We start from the raw sequence: 20,816 nt of genomic DNA, 5'->3' as shown, positions 1-20,816 counted from the left end.
GACGAACACAAGCGGGCGAAATGGGAAGAGCACCTAAGAGGTTGTAACCTCTCTACCGGTGTAGGTAAACTTTGGTCCACCGTAAAGTCCCTATCGAATCCGACTAAGCACAAAGACAAAGTTTCCATCGCCTTTGGCGATAAGGTGCTATCGGATGCGAAAAAATGCGCGAGCGCTTTCTGCCGACAATATATAATGCATCCTACGGTCGACAAAGATAGACGGAGAGCCAATAGACGTGCACATAAACACAAACTCAGCGCGTCACCAATTACCATCACCGCTAGAGAGGTTGAGGACGCCATTGGTCGCGCTAAACCATCCAAAGCAGTGGGCCCAGACGGCATAGCCATGCCGATGCTTAAAAACCTAGGGAAAGAGGGTTTCAAATATTTAGCGCATGTCTTCAACCTGTCTCTCTCCACCTTTGTCATACCCGAGAAATGGAAAATGGCCAAGGTGGTCCCGCTACTAAAGCCTGGGAAACCAGCTATCGTAGGTGAGTCATATCGTCCTATATCTCTCCTATCGCCAGTGGCAAAGACGCTTGAAGCCATTTTGCTCCCTCATTTCCAAGCACATTTGCAGCTAGCCCCTCATCAGCATGGCTTCAGAAAACTCCATAGCACTACCTCCGCGCTAAATGTCATTAGCACCCAGATAAATTGCGGTTTGAATCAATATCCCCACCATAGAACAGTACTCGTAGCGTTAGACCTATCAAAAGCTTTTGATACGGTCAACCATGGCTCGTTACTGGAAGACCTGGAAGGGTCTACCCTTCCCCCATGTCTTAAAAGGTGGACCGCAAATTATCTGGGTGGTCGGCAGGCATCGGTGCAATTCAGAAACGAAACATCAAAACAAAGGAGAATTAAACAAGGGGTGCCACAGGGTGGTGTCCTATCCCCGCTTTTGTTTAATTTCTACATATCTAAGCTACCTTCACCACCGGAAGGAGTCACAATCGTTTCCTACGCCGATGACTGCACAATAATGGCCACAGGCCCAGGCCCAAATATCGATGAGCTATGCAATAAAATAAACGGCTATCTCCCTGATCTCTCCAGTTTTTTCGCCTCGCGAAACCTGTCATTGTCACCGACTAAATCTTCCGCGACCTTATTTACAACATGGACGCCCCAAATGTCGACCATATTGAACATCCACGTCGATGGCACTACGCTACCGACTGTCCTACACCCCAAAATCTTGGGTGTGACGTTTGATCAGGATCTACATTTTGGTGCGCACGCAACCGCAATTGTTCCAAGAATTCAGAGCCGTAATAAAATCCTCAAATCCCTTGCTGGCAGTACCTGGGGAAAAGATAAAGAAACGCTCTTGACCACATACAAAGCAATTAGCCAGCCGATTACGTGCTACGCGTCACCCATATGGTCGCCAAGCCTAAAAACCGCCCACTGGAAGAAACTACAGGCCTGCCAAAATACTGCTCTCAGAATCGCCACGGGCTGTCTTCTTATGTCCCCAGAACACCATCTGCATAATGAGGCGAGAATACTCCCCATCAGGGAGAGAAATGAGATGCTGACCAAACAGTTTCTGTTGAATACCCAGAAACCTGGGCATCCCAACAGACATCTGATTGACGAACCAGCACCGCCTAGGGGCCTAAGGAGTCATCTCCGTAAGCATTTTGAGGAAATACGGCACCTGAGAACCCAGCCGTATGAAGCGGAAAAACACAAGCAGGTCCTTGGTGAACTCCATAGGCAGGCGTCGGACCTTTATGTCGGGAATTGCCCGGTGAATCCAGTACTTGAAGAAAAATATCCAGAACTCGCAGAAGAGGAACGCATACTCCCCAGGTAAACGCGTGTCACTCTTGCTCAACTTCGTTCTGGATACTGTAACAGGTTAAACTCTTACCTATCCAGAATCAACCCCGACATACAAAATGTATGCCCTGCTTGCAATGTGTCCCCACATGACACCAACCATCTCTTTAATTGTAATGTGGAACCAACGCCTCTAACACCCCTTTCCTTATGGTCCACCCCTGTTGAAACGGCAAGTTTCCTTGGACTCCCGTTAGAGGATATTGATGACAATTTGTGATCGGTCGCGGCTATTAGGTGGGGCGAGCATTGCTACAACAACAACAACAACAAGAGGAAACGGAATGCAGGTTCACCAACAACACAATCAAAATTTTTAAAGATTGCGGAAACACAAGCCGAGACACAAAATGTATACACACGAAGGATAGATCTAGTTTTTCAGTTTTAATTAGTCTTTCATTTTAATTGATGCTAGCAGAGTCCTCGCAGGCCCAGGCTGAGGCAATAAGCAGAATGGCAGCCGCAACTGTAGAAATGGCAAACGCAATGATAGCAATTGGTGAGGGGATGAATCTGCAACTTTACTTTAAATGAGAATTAAAAAAATATTTTTTTCTTTAATAGTCATTTTTTGATTTTTAGTAACAAATATTTGTTCGATCATACGGCTTTCTTAAGACCGCTATTCGATGACATGAAAATCAAAAATCAAAGATGTACTACATATATATTTTAGGATAATTCTTTATTGACAACATAAAATTCACAAATCGAAAAATCCAAAACCGAAAACTGATATATCTTTCTCATTAACTAAGATGTTCTTTGGTTAATAAATAACAAGTAAGGAAGGTTAAGTTCGGGTGTAACCGAACATTACATACTCAGTTGAGAGCTATGGTGACAACATAAGGGAAAATAACCATGTAGGAAAATGAACCGAGGGAAACCCTGGAATGTGTTTGTATGACATGTGTATCAAATGAAAGGCATTAAAGAGTATTTTATGAGGGAGTGGGTCATAGTTCTATAGGTGGACGCCAGTTAGGGATATTGCCATAAAGGTGGATCAGGGTTGACTCTAGAATGCGTTTGTACGATATGGGTATTTTAAAAGGGAGTAATCCTTAGTTCCATAGGTGGACGCCGTTTCGAGATATCGCCACAAAGGTGGATCAGGGGTGACCCTAGAATTTGTTTGTACAATATGGGCATCAAACGAATGGTGTTAATCAGTATTTTAAAGGGGAGTGGGCCTTAGTTCTATAGGTGGACGCCGTTTCGAAATATAGCCATAAAGGTGGACCAGGGGTGACTCTAGAATGCGTTTGAACGATATGGGTATCAAATGAAAGGTGTTAATGAGTATTTTAAAAGGGAGTAATCCTCAGTTCCATAGGTGGACGCCGTTTCGAGATATCGCAATAAAGGTGGACCAGGGGTAACCCTAGAATTTGTTTGTACAATATGGGTATCAAACGAATGGTGTTAATGAGTATTTTAAAACGGAGTAATCCTTAGTTCCATAGGTGGACGCCGTTTCGAAATATCGCCATAAAGGTGGGCCTGGGGTGACTCTAGAATTCGTTTGTGCAATATGGTTATCAAACGAAAGGAGTTAATGAGTATTTTTAAAAGGGAGTGGGCCTTCGTTCTATAGGTGTTCGCCTTTTCGAGATATCGCCATAAAGGTGGACCAGGAGTGACTTTATAATATGTTTGTACGATATGGGTATCAAATGAAAGGTGTTAATGAGTATTTTAAAAGGGCGTGGGGCTTAGTTCTATAGCTGGACGCCTTTTCGAGATATCGCCATAACGGTGGACCAGGGTGACTCTAGAATGAGTTTGTACGATGTGGGTATCAAATTAAAGGTATTAATGAGAGTTTTAAAAGGGAGTGGCCCTTAGTTGTATATGTGAAGGCGTTTTCCAGATATCGACCAAAATGTGGACCAGGGTGACCCAGAACATCATCTGTTGGATACCGCTAATTTATTTATATATGTAATACCTGCCAAGATTTTAAGGGTTTTTTATTTCACCCTGCAGAACTTTTTCATTTTCTTCTACTTAATATGGTGGGTGTCACAACCATTTTATAAAGTTTTTTCTAAAGTTATATTTCGCGTCAATAAAACAATCCAATTACCTTACCATGTTTCATCCCTTTTTTCGTATTTGGTATAGAATTATGGCATTTTTTTCATTTTTCATAATTTTCGATATCGAAAAAGTGGGCGTGGTCATAGTCGGATTTCGTTCATTTTTCATACAAAGATAAAGTGAGTTCAAGTAAGCATGTGAACTAAGTTCATTAAAGATATGTCGATTTTTGCTCAAGTTATCGTGTTAACGGCCATGCGGAAGGACAGACGGACGTCTGTGTATAAAAACTGGGCGTGGCATCAATCGATTTCGCCCATTTTCACAGAAAACAGTTAACGTCATAAAATCTATGCCCCTACCAAATTTCAAAAGGATTGGTTAATTTTTGTTCGACTTATGGCGTTAAAAGTATCCTAGACAAATTAAATGAAAAAGGGCGGAGCCACGCCCATTTTGAAATTTTCTTTTATTTTTGTATTTTGTTGCACCATATCATTACTGGGGTTGAATGTTGACATTATTTACTTATATACTGTAAAGATATTAAATTTTTTGTTAAAATTTTACTTTAAAAAAAATTTTTTTTTAAAAGTGGGCGTGGTCCTTCTCCGATTTTGCTAATTTTTATTAAGCGTATAGGAGTAACGTTCCTGCCAAATTTCATCATGATATCTTCAACGACTGCCAAATTACAGCTTGCAAAATTTTTAAATTACCTTATTTTTAAAGTGGGCGGTGCCACGCCCATTGCCCAAAATTTTACTAATTTTCTATTCTGCGTCATAAGTTCAACTCATCTACCAAGTTTTGTCGCTTTATCTGTCTTTTGTAATGAATTATCGCACTTTTTCGGTTTTTCGAAATTTTCGATATCGAAAAAGTGGGCGTGGTTCTATTCCGATATCGTTCATTTTAAATAGCGATCTGAGATAAGTGATTAGGAATCTACATACCAAATTTCATCAAGATACCTCAAAATTTACTCAAGTTATCGTGTTAAGGGACGGACGGACGGACGGACGGACATGGCTCAATCAAATTTTTTTTCGATCCTGATTATTTTGATATATGGAAGTCTATATCTATCTCGATTCCTTTATATATGTACAACCAACCGTTATCCAATCAAACTTAATATACTCTGTGAGCTCTGCTCAACTGAGTATAAAAATATTTAAGAATTATTTATATGTCTTCAAACTAATAGACTATTTTGATACATATTGTATATGTATGTGCATTAAGCTGGGTCGATTTATTAACCTATATCGCGCCATCGATTTTTCGATAGTTTTTGGGCTCAGGAAGATAAGTTCCACTAAGCATACCCAAAAAAATAATTTTCGAGCCTGCAAAATTTGAGTTTTTAACTTTTTTTCTTTGATTTTTAAGGTTTTTTTTATGACCTACTTAAAAAAGTTTCATTTGATTTTAAAATTTTCATGTATACCCTGTCCGACTCAAAATTGTCCACTTAAAACTTTGGCGATAACAGTTTTTTTGAAAAAAAAAATACATAAAAAATTATTTGGAGCCTTGAAAATGAAAAAAGTCGATTTCGACCAAAACAAGTCCCAAAAACCCAAAAAAAAACTGTTAATGCCAACGTTTTCATCGCATAATTTTAAGTGAGATAGGAACTATGAGACAAATTCGTTTTCATCGGCAACACATTTGCACGTTTCTGAAGAAACCCTTAAAAAATGGCAAAAAAATAAATTTTTTCACCACAACACTCCTCAAAAACCAAAAAATATTTTTTTTAAAAAAAATGTTATCGCCAAAGTTTTTAGTGGACAATTTTGAGTCCGACAGGGTATACATGAAAATTTTAAAATGAAGAGAAAATTTGTTAAGTAGGTCATGAAAAAAAACCTTAAAAATCAAAGAAAAAAAGTCACAAAACTCAAATTTTGCAGGCTCGAAAATTATTTTGTTGGGTATGCTTAATGGAACTTTTTTTTCCTGAGCCCAAAACCTATCGAAAAATTGATGGCGCGTCCATGCAAATCTACCCAGCTTAATGTACATGCAATTTTTTATAAACTGAATTTGTAAGCCTTTGTTTTGATGAAATATCAGAAATAGATTTATTTATAGATCTAACTATTTTGATACATATTGTATATGTATGTACATTAGAGTGGTCCAAAAAATAAAAGCTGTTTGCTTATCATCTCAAAAGCTTTGTTTAGGTCAAAAAAAAAATTTCCTCCAAAGCTCAGCTTCATATCTCAATCCTACACTGAGCTCAATTAATTTTTATTTTCCCATATAAATTACTATGTAAATATTTTTTTTTTCAGGTTTTTATACGATAAAACTACGTAAAATTTTTTTTCGGAATTTTCCATTAAATAAAATTAAATTTCCTACAAAAAAGTTAACCGTGGGCCTATAAAAAATTTATCAAAAAAGACGTTTTTTTGGTGGAAAATTCCGAAAAAAAGTTTTTACGTAGTTTCATCGTATAAAAACTTGAAAAAAACAAAAATTTACATAGTAATTTATATGGGAAAATAAAAATTAATTGAGCTCAGTGTAGGATTGAGATATCAAGCTGAACTTTGGAGGACATTTTTTTTACCTAAATGAAACTTTTAAGACAATAAGACTTGAAAATAATCAAAAACGTTTTTTGGACCACTCTAATGTACATGCAATTTTTTATAAACTGAATTTGTAAGCCTCTGTTTTGATGAAATATGAATAAAATTCGTTATAGCTAAAATAACTAAAATAATTTTATTTAAGGGGTATATTGTCCATACAAAATTTTTAAACACTTTGAAAATTTCGAAAACACTTCATTTTTGTAACTTTTTCCATATTTGTTTCAAATTCGACAGAATTTTCTTTCGCATCACAATATAGAGTAATACCCCTGACTGAAGCCGCACCGAGAATGTTCAACAGGGATAGGGATAGGAATAGTTGTGAGAATAGGGATGGAGGTAGGACACCTTTTTAAAAGAAATTTGCGATTAGCCGTTCTTGTACACGTTTTGCAATCGAGCTTGGAGCAACGACATCGGAAACGATTTCTGTTTCGATTTCGGGATCATAAACAACTCTTTCGTCGAAATCGGTTTGTTGCTCACCCAAACGAATATTGTGCAATGTTGCGCACGCGTTTACTATTTTTCCCGCAAAGCCAGGTTCATAGATTAGTACTTTGGCGTGATAAGCACCGCCATGTACTTTTAAGGACACCAAAAAGTCTCTCGACAGGATTACGTGCTTTACAAAGCGCCTCGTTGTAGCGAAACTTCGGTGTTCCTTCTGGCTGATTTGGCAAAGGTGTCATCAGTCAAGGCTCCAATGGATATCCAGAATCACCTGCAATTATTTGCTTTTGATATTACAACCCACATGGAATTGAAACACCTTACCTATCAAAAACATGTTGTGATTTCCAGATTCGTATGACCGCTGCATTACCCTACGTGCTGCAGATGAGCTCCAAATAAACGAATCATGTCTTGCTCCTGGAAATTTGGCGTTCACGTTTAAAATTTTAGGGCTGGGATCACATATCTGCAAGTTTAAAAAAAAGGCATCATTAATATAATTATTGTGTGCTATTTCCTTCCTACCATTTGTACGTTGATCGAATGGTATCCGTGGTGGTTGACGTAACTAGCTTCGTAATCTTTAGGACCCAAAATCGACACGTGACTGCAATCGATTGCACCGATAGTGCCCGGTACAAACGGTGCAGGCGCTGATGCAAAAATTTCCTTTGGCGCCTGGCGCTCTGCTTGCGTCATAGGGAATTTCACATGTTGGGAAAACAAATAATTGTTTATTGCGTCTGTCACACGGTGTACGGAACGGCTTATTGACGTTTGGCTCATCGATATTCCCCATTGTTCCCCTGCTGATCGTTGGTAGCATCCAGTGGCATAAAACCGTAACGCTGCTAGAACCTGCGAGTTATTTATACATTTATGCAAGTATATAAATAAGCCGATTTTTATAAGATTACCTGCTTTTCGGCTGATAACGCCGTTATCCTTTCTCCTTTTAACTGGCCACTTAACTGCGATATTATATTTTCAGTTAAGCTGGGACTTAATCGGTATAGTTTACGGAACTCCGATGGTGTCTAATCGAAAGGGTTATCAACTTCCCGAAGCCTGCGCCGGTCAACTGTAGGCGCATTAACTTCCTCATTACACAGATGCATTGCAACATATTCAAAAGCCATTAAATTTATTTTTTACCCACAAAAAACTGAAAACAACAAAAAATCTTTTTAATAACAACACAAACTGAAATGCCTTTAGCTTAGCCACGAAAATAAACAAAGCAATGGTGCTTGTTACCGGAACGTAGATAGATAGATAATTTTTTTTTTTTAATTATTTATTATTATTATTTATTTATCTCAAAGTACATTAAGACTTGGAGTCTTTCATTGCACATATTCACGAGGTTAATTACAATTTTTCTTCTTAAATTTAAGCTTAAGCTAACATTAGTTCTAGACAATACGACACAGGCGTTGTAGGTAGGTAGGTTGAAACAGGAGGAGGGGAGGGTTAGTGTTTGAAGAGATCTGTTACTGCCGTTTTGAAGCATCCATATGACTTAATGCATTTTATTGGAATAGGTAGAGAATTCCACAATTTCACAGCACTAACAAAGAATAATCTAGAAGCCGCTACTGTGCTATGCCTAGGGACTACGAAGTTGTGAGTTCGCGAAGATTGTACAAATTTTAGTTTCTCATAAAGATATCTAGGTTGTTGAAATTTAATTATTTTATATAAACACAAAACATTTCGGACATTTAGATAGACTTCTATGCTAAATCCAAGTATATTTTTTGAGTATGGTGAAATGTGGTCAAACTTTCTTTTACAATAGATGAATCTTGCCACGTTGTTAATAGTCAAACTTAGTTTATTTTTAGATTCGCAGTCTAAATCTCCATACACATTTTCAAAATATCTTATTTGAGGCACAATCAGAACCTTAACTAATTTAAGTTTTATGTTATGAGGTAGGCAAAAACAGGTATGCCACAGGTTTCTTAAAGTATTGTATATTTTTGATATACTACAATGTGGTGTGTACATGTTAAGCGGGTGTTGACTTTAAAGCCGAGACTAGTAACGACGGATTGATACTGTAATATATTTCCATCGAGAACTATGGGTGATAGCGCAGTTAGATCAACCGAATCGTGCAATATTGGCAGGACCTGTGTTTTTTCCGCATTCAGGCAAAGGCCATTTGTTTCTGCCCAAACTGATATTTTATCAAGATCTTCGTATAGCCTAAAGACAAGATCTTCCCCAAGTCCTATTGGGCGTGAAAAATAAATCTGAGTATCGTCAGCATATAAATGTATTGACGAATTTTGACAAGATTGCACAGGATTGAATTTTTTGAGGATTGCACAGTGACTTGCACATCTCCTTCACAGCACCTCATCCTAGCCGACTTCCTTGATGAACCCTAGCAGTGTTCTTGGCTTCAGGGATTAAATTTGGGAATGCTCTGGCCATGATGAGCCAATAAACTTAGGCCTAAGTCTTGAGATTGCGTCGCATTCTAGAAGAATATGGTCCGCCGTCTGCTGATCGATCACAAAATCGGCATGTGCCCTGCGAAAATCGTTGGATCATGCCCCTGCAGAAATCGTTGGATCATGTGGTCCACTGGAGTACTTACCATTATATTCCACTGTAATGCAGCAATGGACCAACTCATGTTTCTACACGAACATCCCTGCAATAATCGTTGGATCATGTGGTCCACTGGAGTACTTACCATTATACTCCACTGTAATGCAGCAATGGACCAACTCATGTTTCTACGCGAACATATTGTAAGCCGATCATTGCTCGTTTTTAACGATCGTAATCACTACACGATGTCCATTGGACTGTGGGTACTCCATGGATTACTCTGATGTAATGCGGGGCTCGAATATATGGTCCAGTCCTAGGACATCGCAATGTTAATTGGACCATATTTTTTGTATGAATTGTGGTTAATTTGGAGCACTCTGTTGGTCCATAGCGAGTACTCCATACATGCATGCATGGAGTACTCGTAATTTTTGCAGGGCTATTGTAAGCTGATCATTGCTCGTTTTTAACGATTGTAATCACTACACGCTGTTTATTGGACTGTGGGTACTCCATGGATTACACTGATGTAATGCGCAGCTGGAGTATATGGTCAAGTCCAAGGACATCGCAATGTTAATTGGACAATATTTTTTGTATGAATTGTGGCTAATTTTGGAGCACTCACTTGGTCCATAGCGAGTACTCCATACATGCATGCATGGATTACTCGCGATTTTTGCAGGGTGTTATTAGATAGTATGCCCAGTTTCTGCATACGGCCGTTCAGTCTATAATGCCCTGTAAGAAAGCTCTTGGGATTCTCAGGTTAACTTTCGAGAAGTCTGTAGCAACTTCTAACATAACCTCCTAACAGTAACATATTTTGTCTCAAACCTGGCGTGTTGTTGTTGTTGTTGTTGTAGCGATAACGTTACTCCCGAACGCTTTGGGCAATGTTATCGATGTGATGGTCCTTTGCCGGATACAGATCCGGTACGCTCCAGCCACACAGGACCATTAAGGTGGTAGCCCGACCATCTCGGGAACGATTTATATGTCCACATTAACCCTTCAGGCCATTCCTTCCTCTCCACCCCCAAGTTCCATGAGGAGCTTGGGGTCGCAAGAGCCTCGTCTGTTAGTGAAACAGAATTCGCCGCGGATAGGTGAGGTTGACAATTGGGTTTGGAGAAGCTATATAGGGCGCTGGCAACCCATTGAAAGGGTTGCGCTACACAACCCCTTCAATCAATTTGGTATTTTAGTCGCCTCTTACGACAGGCATACCTACCGCGGGTATACTCTAAGCCCTCTAACCCACTGGAGCCATGAGAAGCGTGGGTGCACTTTGGGTGTCCCAAGGCAAGTTCCGTCGTGCCTGGTATTGTTGGGTGAGCGGCCAGGCAGCAGGGTGCAACAAATGCACCTTTCCGGAGAATACCCTCTCTGAGCCCAGAAAATCGGGGAAAATTAGATATACTGGTCAGATGCAACAAACGAGTATATTCTATATCATATGAACAACTTGGAGACAACCAAGCTTTTATTTTCCTGTCTAGCACGGAACTGGTGCTCGGCACTGCTGCTAAGGAAGGATAGGCGTAGTCATATCAATTCGTTCCCGGGTTTCTCGGGGAAAGCAGTTTTAGCAGTACTTTACCCTTTTCAATTTGAACATCCATTCAAGAACTTCGCATAATAGATTAAACAGTCATCTGTATTTATTTGTTTTTGTAGCACGTCTAATTTACTTCGTAACATCAATCAATTGTCCCTTGTTATAATTTTATGTTCTCTATGAATGCAACAGCAAAGTATCTTTGGGTACCTTTTTAATAACAACACAAACTGAAATGCCTTTAGCTTAGCCACGAAAATAAACAAAGCAAATCAGCTGATTGTGATTGTTGACAATAAACAAGGTCAAGTCTTGTTAAAGGTGCTACAGAATCGCTTAACAACAAAAAAAGTTGTTAAGATGTAGAAACAACGTGACATGTTGTTTAAATTAGTTACAGAATCGACCTACAGGTGGGGCAATGACGCCACATCCACAACAGCAATCGGGTAATGCAAGGCCACGATAGCAGCAGCAACAACCTCCCAAGCCTGGCTATCATCGTTGATTTATAAAAAAACAGTGTTGTGCATCTGTAATGCTTAAATATTTCCTCTGTTGAAACAGTTTCCACGATTCACTGTTCAACGAAAGCAGCAGCCAGCGTATGCCACCACCGAACAGCTGATAACAAAAACTTGGATGCACAGCAGTTTAAAGCCAAAATGGAAGTTGAGGAAATATCTGAAAAGAAGGTAAATATATGTTTCGCGTTATTAACAAAATCGCCCTAAATTTTATGAATTAACAGATCGCTACGAACGACAAAGCACCCGAACGTGTGATCGAAGAAAGCACTACAGAAATTATTGCCGGCGGGGCCGTATTCTACAATCCAGTACAATAATTTAATCGTGATTTAAGTATTTCAGTACTTAATGTATACTCAAAGCGGCTGATAAGAGAGCGGGAAGCGGCGGCGCATAAAAATCCACAAAATACAAAGGAAAGCAAGCAATGCTAATGACAAGAAACCATACACGGCTGGTGGTGTAAAATACAACGATGGACTGCGAATATTGGAAGCGCTTGCTGCAACAGGTTTACGTAGCATAAGTTATGCAAAAGAAGTAGCAGGCGTGCGTGAAATTGTTGCAAATGATCTATCTAAGGTGGCAGTAGATTCCATTAGCGTAAATATGCGACACAATGGAGTGGAACATTTAATTGTGCCAAGCGAAGGGGATGCAATATAGGTTTGATATACGAATCAATAGCTAGTGATTTAACTGTAATAATCAATAATAAAATTCGCAATAGGACTCTCATGTACCTTTCAACTTCATATGAGAAGCGTTTCGATGTTATAGACCTAGATCCTTATGGTTGTCCGAATCGGTTTCTGGATGGCGCTATACAATCACTGACGAGTGTGAGTTCATTACTTGTAACTGGGAATGATATGGCTGTGCTGGCAGGCAATACGCCTGAAGCCTGCAATGCCAAATATAGTTCTGTGCCTTTGCGTATGAAATGCTGCCATGAGATGGGATTGCGTATACTATTGCATTGCATTGAAACGCACTCTAATCGTTATGGAAAATATATTGAGCCACTTTTGAGCATTTCTGCCAATTTTTATATACGCGTATTTGTGCGTATGCATAGTAGTCAAGCGAAGTGTAAATATAGCATGAGGTTGGTATACAGCATTTTGGCCTTTTACCACAATCCAATTACTTACCATATCTTTATATTATGAACACAGCAAACAATGAATGGTATTTCAATGCACTGGTTGTGATACCTATACGCTACAGCCTATGGGTATTGTAAAAACAAGATCTCAGATAAAGGCAATGCGGAAGTAAAATTCGGTATACCAACTGGACCAAATGTTAATACAAATTGTGCGCATTGCGGTGATAAACATCATGTAAGTTTCAACTATCCCACTTAAGTATTTAAACTCGAATAAATCAAATTATTTCCTTCTTACTTAATTGGTGCTGTCCGTTCAAAAAGGCGCGTCAGTCGCTTTTTCAGAGGGTTAACTGGCACCAATTGTTCACACCAAATTGTTTCTTATATTCCCAAATATAGATGGGCGGTCCACTTTGGTCGCATCCCATACATGATCCAACGTTTGTTGAAGAATTGCTACAAATCATAGAAGAAAAACCGCTAAGTGATTTGGACACACAACGTCGTTTAAAAGGTGTGTTATCGGCGGTATGCCTGAACTTGTATTGGGTACATGAGTTTTTATGTAAAAAATATTCATCATATCCAACATCAATACCTCGCATTCAATTGTGGACGCTGTACGCACTACATTGGGTTCACGTAATATGGACAAGCATATTGTTGATTCCAGTGGTAAGGCCACAATTTCAAATGATGGGGCAACCATTAAGAAACTATTGGATAAAATAATAACACAACGTAGCGTGCTCAAGTGGTATAAGCTTATCTGGAAAAGATATTCCGTAACGAAAACCCTGGAAGATTACCGCGCCTTGTCTGCTGTGGTTCAACAAAATATAACTTGGATGTTTGTTGCTCTTTTTCAATTTTCCTGAATACAAATGTCTGGATTGGAAAAATTTCAAGCAAATAAAGCTTGGCGTGCAAAAGTCAAGAAATTACTTGTCATGCAACGGTAAATGCTTATAAATATATCATTAAAATTGTATGCTTGTTTATGATGAGCCATTCGAGTGAGCATGGAGATGGATGTTTTAAATACTGTAGAGTAAATTGGCTTACTATATAAGAATTTGAAATTTTTCCAAATCTTTGACTAAAAAGTAGCTACTAGCTTGTAGAACTTTATTACTTTACTTTTAAAAAGATAAATCACTTTAGCATGGTAATATATACCTATTATTAAAAATTAATACAAACAATATCTTCAACATTTTTTTCTCGATTCACGAACACATTTAGAAAGGCTACAACGCCTGCTAAAGAGCCGGTATCTTGCCAACGCTTTAGCTTGGATTTAGAGGAGGATCTACAAACTACAAAAAGCAACTGTGGCTCGCCAGCTAAAAAGTGTATACATATCTCATTAAAGATGTTGATGTTGTAGCGATAAAGACACTCGAAGGTTTTAGGGAGTGTTTCCGTTTTTTCGTTAATATCGTTTGAACGAGTTAAAATTTTTATTCTCCGCCTTCGTATTATTAATACTGATGTCAAGGCGCGTCGTTTGACACCTCTCGATATTTTTGGCAGTCGACCCCTCAACTAGACTATTACCATTAATAATTCGGTAATAATGAAGATTTCAGGATGATTGGCATATTGGAGCAAATAACTATTGCTTGGCTACTGACTGCGCCGCCGCCTTGTGGTTTATCAGGTAATCATGAATACGCACATTTTAAATATTTAAAAATAAGCTGTATGAACTAATACCATTTGTCTCTGTGTAGATCCTAAATGCAAGGTGGGAAGTATCGAAAGAGTACGACGGCGTTAGGGAAAGTTGTTCTTATTACTAGAGCAAATACCAGCATAGGAAAGGAGACAGCCCGGGAACTAGCTAAACGTGGAGCCACAATTTATATGGCGTGTCGTGACATGGAAAAATGTGAAAAGGTATCAACAAAAATAAACCAGATAATAATTGTTATACAAATTTTGGTAATTCTTTACTTTAGCTCACAACTGTCAAAAATATCGGGAGAGGGTTCAAAAGACGCGTTTTGATCCCTGGACCACGAATCCGAGAGCGGAAATTAAGAATTTAATTTCTGTCACAAGATATTTCAAAAAAACCGCAAAATGACCACGGAGCGCTCCGAAGCCGGAGGTGGGATCCATAGTATTTTTGCGCAGAACACCTTTCTGCATTGGGGGCCTTCGGCCGCGCTTATAAAAAATTACCCTGGGTGGGTCCAACACCGGTTTGTAGACCCAAACTATATCCGCGCAAAACACTTTTACCCACAGTTTTTCTTGTGGGTACAACAAAATCATCAAAATTACAATAACCACATGAAAATTTTTAATTTTGTTTGCAAAGCGCGTCTTTTGACACTCCCGATATTTTTAGACGGTTTTAGCAGTTGTGAGCTAAAGTAAAGAATTACCCAAATTTTTTATTATGATGTCAAGGATGATGTCATACTGTCGACGTCGGGGTTAAAGCTGCTGACTGTGTTTTTTACGTAACGTGCCGGATCCATATCGATAACACTCGTCCAAACCTTTGGGGGTGTCTTTACCGTTAATACAACAACAACCTCAAATAAAGCCGTAACATCCGTGATCGTTGGACTGTTACGTAAAAACATGGGCTCGCATAATAACATATCGCTCATTTACTTCAATAGTGTCATAACTCCAAAAACACAATTTTCCAGGAGAGCCATTCAAAGATTTTAACTGCCATATGTTGTCCATATAAAGGCTTATTTTCATTGTTATAGCACGTGGTAAAGTTTTAACTGATCACAAAGATTTTTTTATACAACATAGATTATGATATTGGGTACGTTTATATGTTATTAACTCAAAAGTCATGTTTTTTGAGTTATGACACTATTGAAGTAAATGAGCGATATGTACGTGCTCCTACTACTTTGTTCGTGTTCGGCACGATGTGAACGTGTGATTGAAGGTAATTTTCCTTATCGTATTCTATCGGTGACTATTCGGCCCCTTAACGCATGACACACATCAGGACTTAACAAAAATATTCTTACCTTTTTCCTCTCCATTTTCTTAACTTTTTAAATGAATAGATTTCTTAACTCATGTAAGAAGGCCTTCAAATCAGGCATTTGCACTCCTTATCATATTATACTAACAAAGTTGCTCTTGCCTCTGAAGAAAGAAGACTTGAGGCTCATGAGGCGAGTGTTTACGAGGACATTCCCTCCGGGGGTTTCATGCTTAGTTCATGCGTTCGTTTCTTGCGCGCGCGTAGTTAAGGCTCCGTTCCCTCGAGGAAGCATAGTTATCAGACTTAGAGGCAGGATTTTAGTTGTTACCTTGAAAACTTCTAGTATTTGCCAATCGGGCTTTTCCGTTTGGTCATCACACCGATTCTGGTAACATTACGGACACATACACCCTATATGAAGTGCTTTGACCGGCCAGCTCAAGTAAACCATTTACATTATCGCTCGTCAAGACCTAATTAAAATTATGTAGAAAAGTAATTCATCTGAAATGAAATGTAGAATTGAAGCTCATCTTCGGTTACACCCGAACTTAGACACCCTTACTTGTTCTACCTGTTTCAGAAGTTATTTTATTCATGACTTACATTATTGGGCGCTAAAGTAAAGAATTACCTTTATATTTTAATTGCCTGATTGAGAGAATGCGAGAGGTACACATGATCTACCAGCAGGAAAGGCGCGGATCCAAGCACGGGGCTGTAAAGTGTCGAAGATTGTGTGTAGGTCTTACAACCTTAGACAAACAAAGTTGCTTATATCATTAAAAAGCGAGGCCTGTAGACTCATGACTGGTATTCTGACTGGTCACTGCTTTCTGGCGTCACATGCCTTTAAATTAGGCTTGGTCAGTGCTAGCAGATGTAGGAAGTGCGGGTAGGAGGAGGAAATGATCGAACAGGTTTTGTGCTTGTGCCCTGCGCTTGTCAGGCTAAAACCCCAGCTATTAAGAGTTATACAGCTGTTAGATATAAAAGCAACAAGTGGTATAAATCCTAGGAAGCTTCTAGTATTTGCCAAGAGGACGGAGTTGTTTTATAACATAGGTCCTGGTTTTTGATAGGATTTTTCAATTTGGTCGTAAAAAAAACTGGTAGCACTACGGACTAATTCTGCCTATGTGAGGTCCGCCTGCAAAATCACAATTAAATCCATGCAAAAACTCTTTATACACAAAATGTTTTCCTGTGTACAACAACATTACAACAACCACAAAATTGTCTGTTGAGAAAATTGAGAAAAAAAAAATATAAGCAAAGCAACAGGGAGCAACAAACGAATGATGCAACCATCTTTCACACGTTGTTATTGTAGCAGTGCTTCGCCCCATCCAATAGGTGCGACCGATCAGAAATTATCATCAATATCCTCTAACGGGAGTCCAAGGAAACTTGCTGTTTCGACAGGGGGGGGGCCCATAATGAAAGGGGTGTTAGAGGCGTTGGTTCCACATTACAATTGAAGAGATGGTTGGTGTCATGTGGGGACACATTGCAAGCGGGACGTACATTTTGTATGTCGGGGTTGATTCTGGATAGGTAAGAGTTTAACCTGTTACAGTATCCAGAACGAAGTTGAGCTAGAGTGACTCGCTTTTCTCTGGGGAGTATGCGTTCCTCTTCCGCGAGGTTTGGATACTTTTCTTTGAGTACTGGGTTCACCGGGCAATTCCTAGCATAAAGGTCTGACGCTTGTTTATGGAGTTCACCAAGGACCTGCTTGTGTTTTTTCGCTTCATACGGCTGAGTTCCCAGGAGCCGTATTTCCTCAAAATGCTTACGGAGATGACTCCTTAGGCCCCTAGGCGGTGCTGGTTGACCAATCAGATGTCTGTTGGGATGCTCAGGTTTCTGGGTATTCAACAGGAACTGTTTGGTCAGCATCTCATTTCTCTCCCTGATGGGGAGTATTCTCGCCTCATTATGCAGATGGTGTTCTGGGGACATAAGAAGACAGCCCGTGGCAATTCTGAGAGCAGTATTTTGGCAGGCCTGTAGCTTATTCCAGTATTTTTAGGCTTGGCGACCATATGGGTGACGCATAGCACTTAATCGGCTGGCTAATTTCTTTGTGTGTAGTCATGAGCGTTTCTTTATCCTTTCCCCAGGTACTGCCAGCGAGGGATTTGAGGATTTTGGTACGGCTCTGAATTCTCGGAACAATTGCGGCTGCGTGCTCACCAAAATGTAGATCCTGATGAAAGTCACACCCAAAATTTTAAGGTGTAAGACAGTCGGTAGGGTAATGTCATATGGTCGACATTTGGCGCGGCCATGTTTTAAATAAGATCACCGATGATTTGGTTGGTTACAATATCAGGTTTCGCGAGGCGACAAAACTGGAGAGATTGGGGAGATAGCTGTTTATTTTATTACAAAGCTCATCGGTGTAGGAAACAAAAGCATAGGTGTAGAAGCAATAGTGACTCCTTCTGGTGGTAAAGGTAGCTATTGATATGTAGAAGTTAAACAGAAATTTGATGAATATAAGTTTTTTTTTAAGTTATTGCAAAAAAGCGTTGAGGATTTTTAATATCTTACGAGGTACCTTCGTACATGTTTCTAAGAATGAAGAATGAGACCTATTCAAACTTCGCTATACTTTAACATACGATACTTTACCCCATTTTAACACAACTATCATTTATTGATTTTATTAAATTTTATAAAATGTTTCTTCCTCCACAGTTCCATTTCCGTATTGGATGGCAAATATGGCTTTCGCATTTTCTCCATCAATAACTGTGACAAGGTGGAAAAAATCTATGCGCGTAAATCGCACAATATCTTGGTCGAGCGTTTCTTCAATAGCTCTCTAGTGGTGATGGTGACAGCAGAGAAACCCAACTGTTTACAAATGTTACAATATATCAATTGCGTCTACGGCTCAAATACCCACAGTATATGAATGAATCGAACGCACCTAATTGTCTGCCTAACGGATAGTATACATATTCATCAAATCGAAAATATTGCATCAAACGAGCTGGGTCTGAATACTGAAACAGTACACATATTCAAAATCGATGAGAAGGTTGTGATGATGGTATAGGGTGAGTTGTTGAATAACATACGAAAACCACTTTAACCCATCTATATATTTGCATTACAGCTAAAGCTTTACAAACAGCAAAAATTGCTGGCGCCAAGCAATTGGAAAAGGCGGTGAAGCATTCATCACACTGTACGGATGGTGCAAGTTAGAAACTGCTGTTGTAACTGCTGCCACCGACACAACGGTCATCTCTACATCGCCGAGTAGCGGCTCGTCCGACTATCTATCGATATATATTGAACCCAATTAAGAGAGTTTATTTATTATTGAAGTACTTACTTTTCTTTATATCAACAGTATTAATTTAAGTTGCAATTTCATGTACATATATAATAAGGGATGTGATACGATTGCTGTGGGAATTAGATTTGAAACCAATCAATACTCCTGCTATGGGTTGCAGAATTATTGCTTGAATGATTAGATTTAGAACAATAATAAGTCTGACTCAATTACTAGTCGTACATTTTTAAGTTCATCAATTACGACAGCAATCGGATTCCATGACACCTTTGAATATTCTTGATCTGAAAAAAGAGTAAACCTAATCTGAATTTCTACTAAGCTTTAAGTTGTAAATTATTCAAATAATTGAAGTTTTTTCTAAAGCTTAAAATTATTTTCTGTTCGCTTGGAAAAGATTTCAATTGGAAAATAAAAACCAATAAGGCGAGTTTATTTATTATTAAAATACTTACTTTTCTTTATATGAACTGTATTAATTTAAGTTACAATATCATGTACATATATAACAAAGAATGTCGTGTACGATTGCTGTTGGAATTAGATTTGAAACCAATCAATACTTCTGCTAAGGGTTGCAGAATTATTGCTTGAATGATTAGATTTAGAACAATAATAAGTCTGACTCAATTACTAGTCCTACATTTTTAAATTCATATTTTACTTTACTTTATTACTTTCAAATTCAATTACGACAGCAATCGGATTCCACGACACCTTTGAATATTCTTGATCTGAAAAAAGGGTAAACCTAATCTGAATTTCTACTAAGCTTTAAGTTGTAGACTTAAATTGATTCAAATAATCAAATTTTTTATTCGCTACCATGGAAACAACTCAAATTTTACATGAATATAACACACTTCTGAATTGTCCAAATATAAAGTTAGCTGCAGCAGCAAAAAAGCTGAAATTTTTAAAATTGCTATGAATTTTCAATAACGGTTTTTAGAATGTTGGCTAGGCAATATTGTCGAAATTTAAATATTTAAAAATTTTTAAATACATATCTGGTTTTGCATCTAGGGGCCTCATATATTCTTATATCATATATTATGTTTGGTTATTATATTTAAAAATAAATATTGAAAATTCAATTTATTTGGTTGGTATTTTATTCATGTGGCTGCTCCAGGTAAAGTAAATCGGCAGGTAAAATTCAAGTTATATGGCGGTTATATAAATGGTAAAACCGCAGTAAACTTTATTGTCAAAAGACTCGAAAATGTAGAGTGAAATGACTGAAGAAATGACCGCCATTTGACGAGCATTGTGCCGTGTGTGAGCAGAACAGTGCTATGCTCACATCCTATAAGTGGGAGCGGAATGCACGATCACATTAATAGGAACGAAACGGAAAATTTGGTCACAAAAGTTCATCACGCCCATGCAAACGTGACTATGAATATAACCGCTGCAGAAAGTCACAATGACCGTAAAATGACTAGTCAAATGACGTGGAGCGTTTTTGCAGGGTACCTCTGCCTTGTAGGGTTGTTGCTGCATTTGCATGTTAAATCTCTATCCGTATCTGGATCACGTTTCATTGGAACACGAGATAAATTGATGTGTCTTGTACAGTAGTCGCTCACAAATTAGAACCTTCAGTAGTTAGAATGTTCAGAAATTACAATCCTCTTGTTCAATACATTACACGCTCAGAAACATATATGTAATACTCCTACATTGCTAATAGAAAATGCTCGCAAAGTGTTTTGAATTCGAAATCAAAACAAGACAGCCTATAAAATTTTTGTGATAGTAGCAG

At 38.6% G+C, this 20,816-nt stretch overlaps 1 protein-coding gene and 1 long non-coding RNA gene across 7 annotated transcripts; one reads left to right on the top strand and one right to left on the bottom strand.

The window, feature by feature from the left end:
- Positions 1-6,633: 6,633 nt before the first annotated feature.
- Positions 6,634-8,193, bottom strand: LOC137242237 (uncharacterized). Its single transcript, XR_010950141.1, has 4 exons — positions 7,903-8,193; positions 7,511-7,843; positions 7,307-7,451; positions 6,634-7,253 (listed from the first exon to the last, which is right to left on the bottom strand). It is a non-coding gene; the product is annotated as an uncharacterized lncRNA (long non-coding RNA).
- A 3,297-nt stretch (positions 8,194-11,490) lies between these two features.
- Positions 11,491-19,973, top strand: LOC137240020 (tRNA (guanine(26)-N(2))-dimethyltransferase-like). 6 transcript variants are annotated; one of them, XM_067765897.1, is made up of 9 exons: positions 11,491-11,812; positions 11,869-12,313; positions 12,378-12,755; positions 12,826-12,993; positions 13,083-13,719; positions 14,007-14,424; positions 14,498-14,663; positions 18,439-18,803; positions 18,863-19,972. In XM_067765897.1, exons 2-4 carry the CDS (start codon positions 12,303-12,305, stop codon positions 12,833-12,835), a joined length of 399 nt encoding a protein of 132 aa, XP_067621998.1. In that variant the 5' UTR covers positions 11,491-11,812; positions 11,869-12,302; the 3' UTR covers positions 12,836-12,993; positions 13,083-13,719; positions 14,007-14,424; positions 14,498-14,663; positions 18,439-18,803; positions 18,863-19,972. The 6 variants fall into 6 exon arrangements, with proteins under 6 accessions (XP_067621998.1, XP_067621999.1, XP_067621996.1 ...); XM_067765898.1 differs by lacking the exon at positions 13,083-13,719 and having other exon boundaries at positions 18,863-19,973; XM_067765895.1 differs by having other exon boundaries at positions 13,083-14,424; positions 18,439-18,796.
- Positions 19,974-20,816: the final 843 nt, after the last annotated feature.

The sequence above is a fragment of the Eurosta solidaginis genome, chromosome 2, assembly GCF_040869045.1.
Source record: "Eurosta solidaginis isolate ZX-2024a chromosome 2, ASM4086904v1, whole genome shotgun sequence".
NCBI classification, from domain to species: Eukaryota; Metazoa; Arthropoda; class Insecta; order Diptera; family Tephritidae; genus Eurosta; species Eurosta solidaginis.
This window is presented reverse-complemented; position numbering and strand designations above follow the sequence as displayed.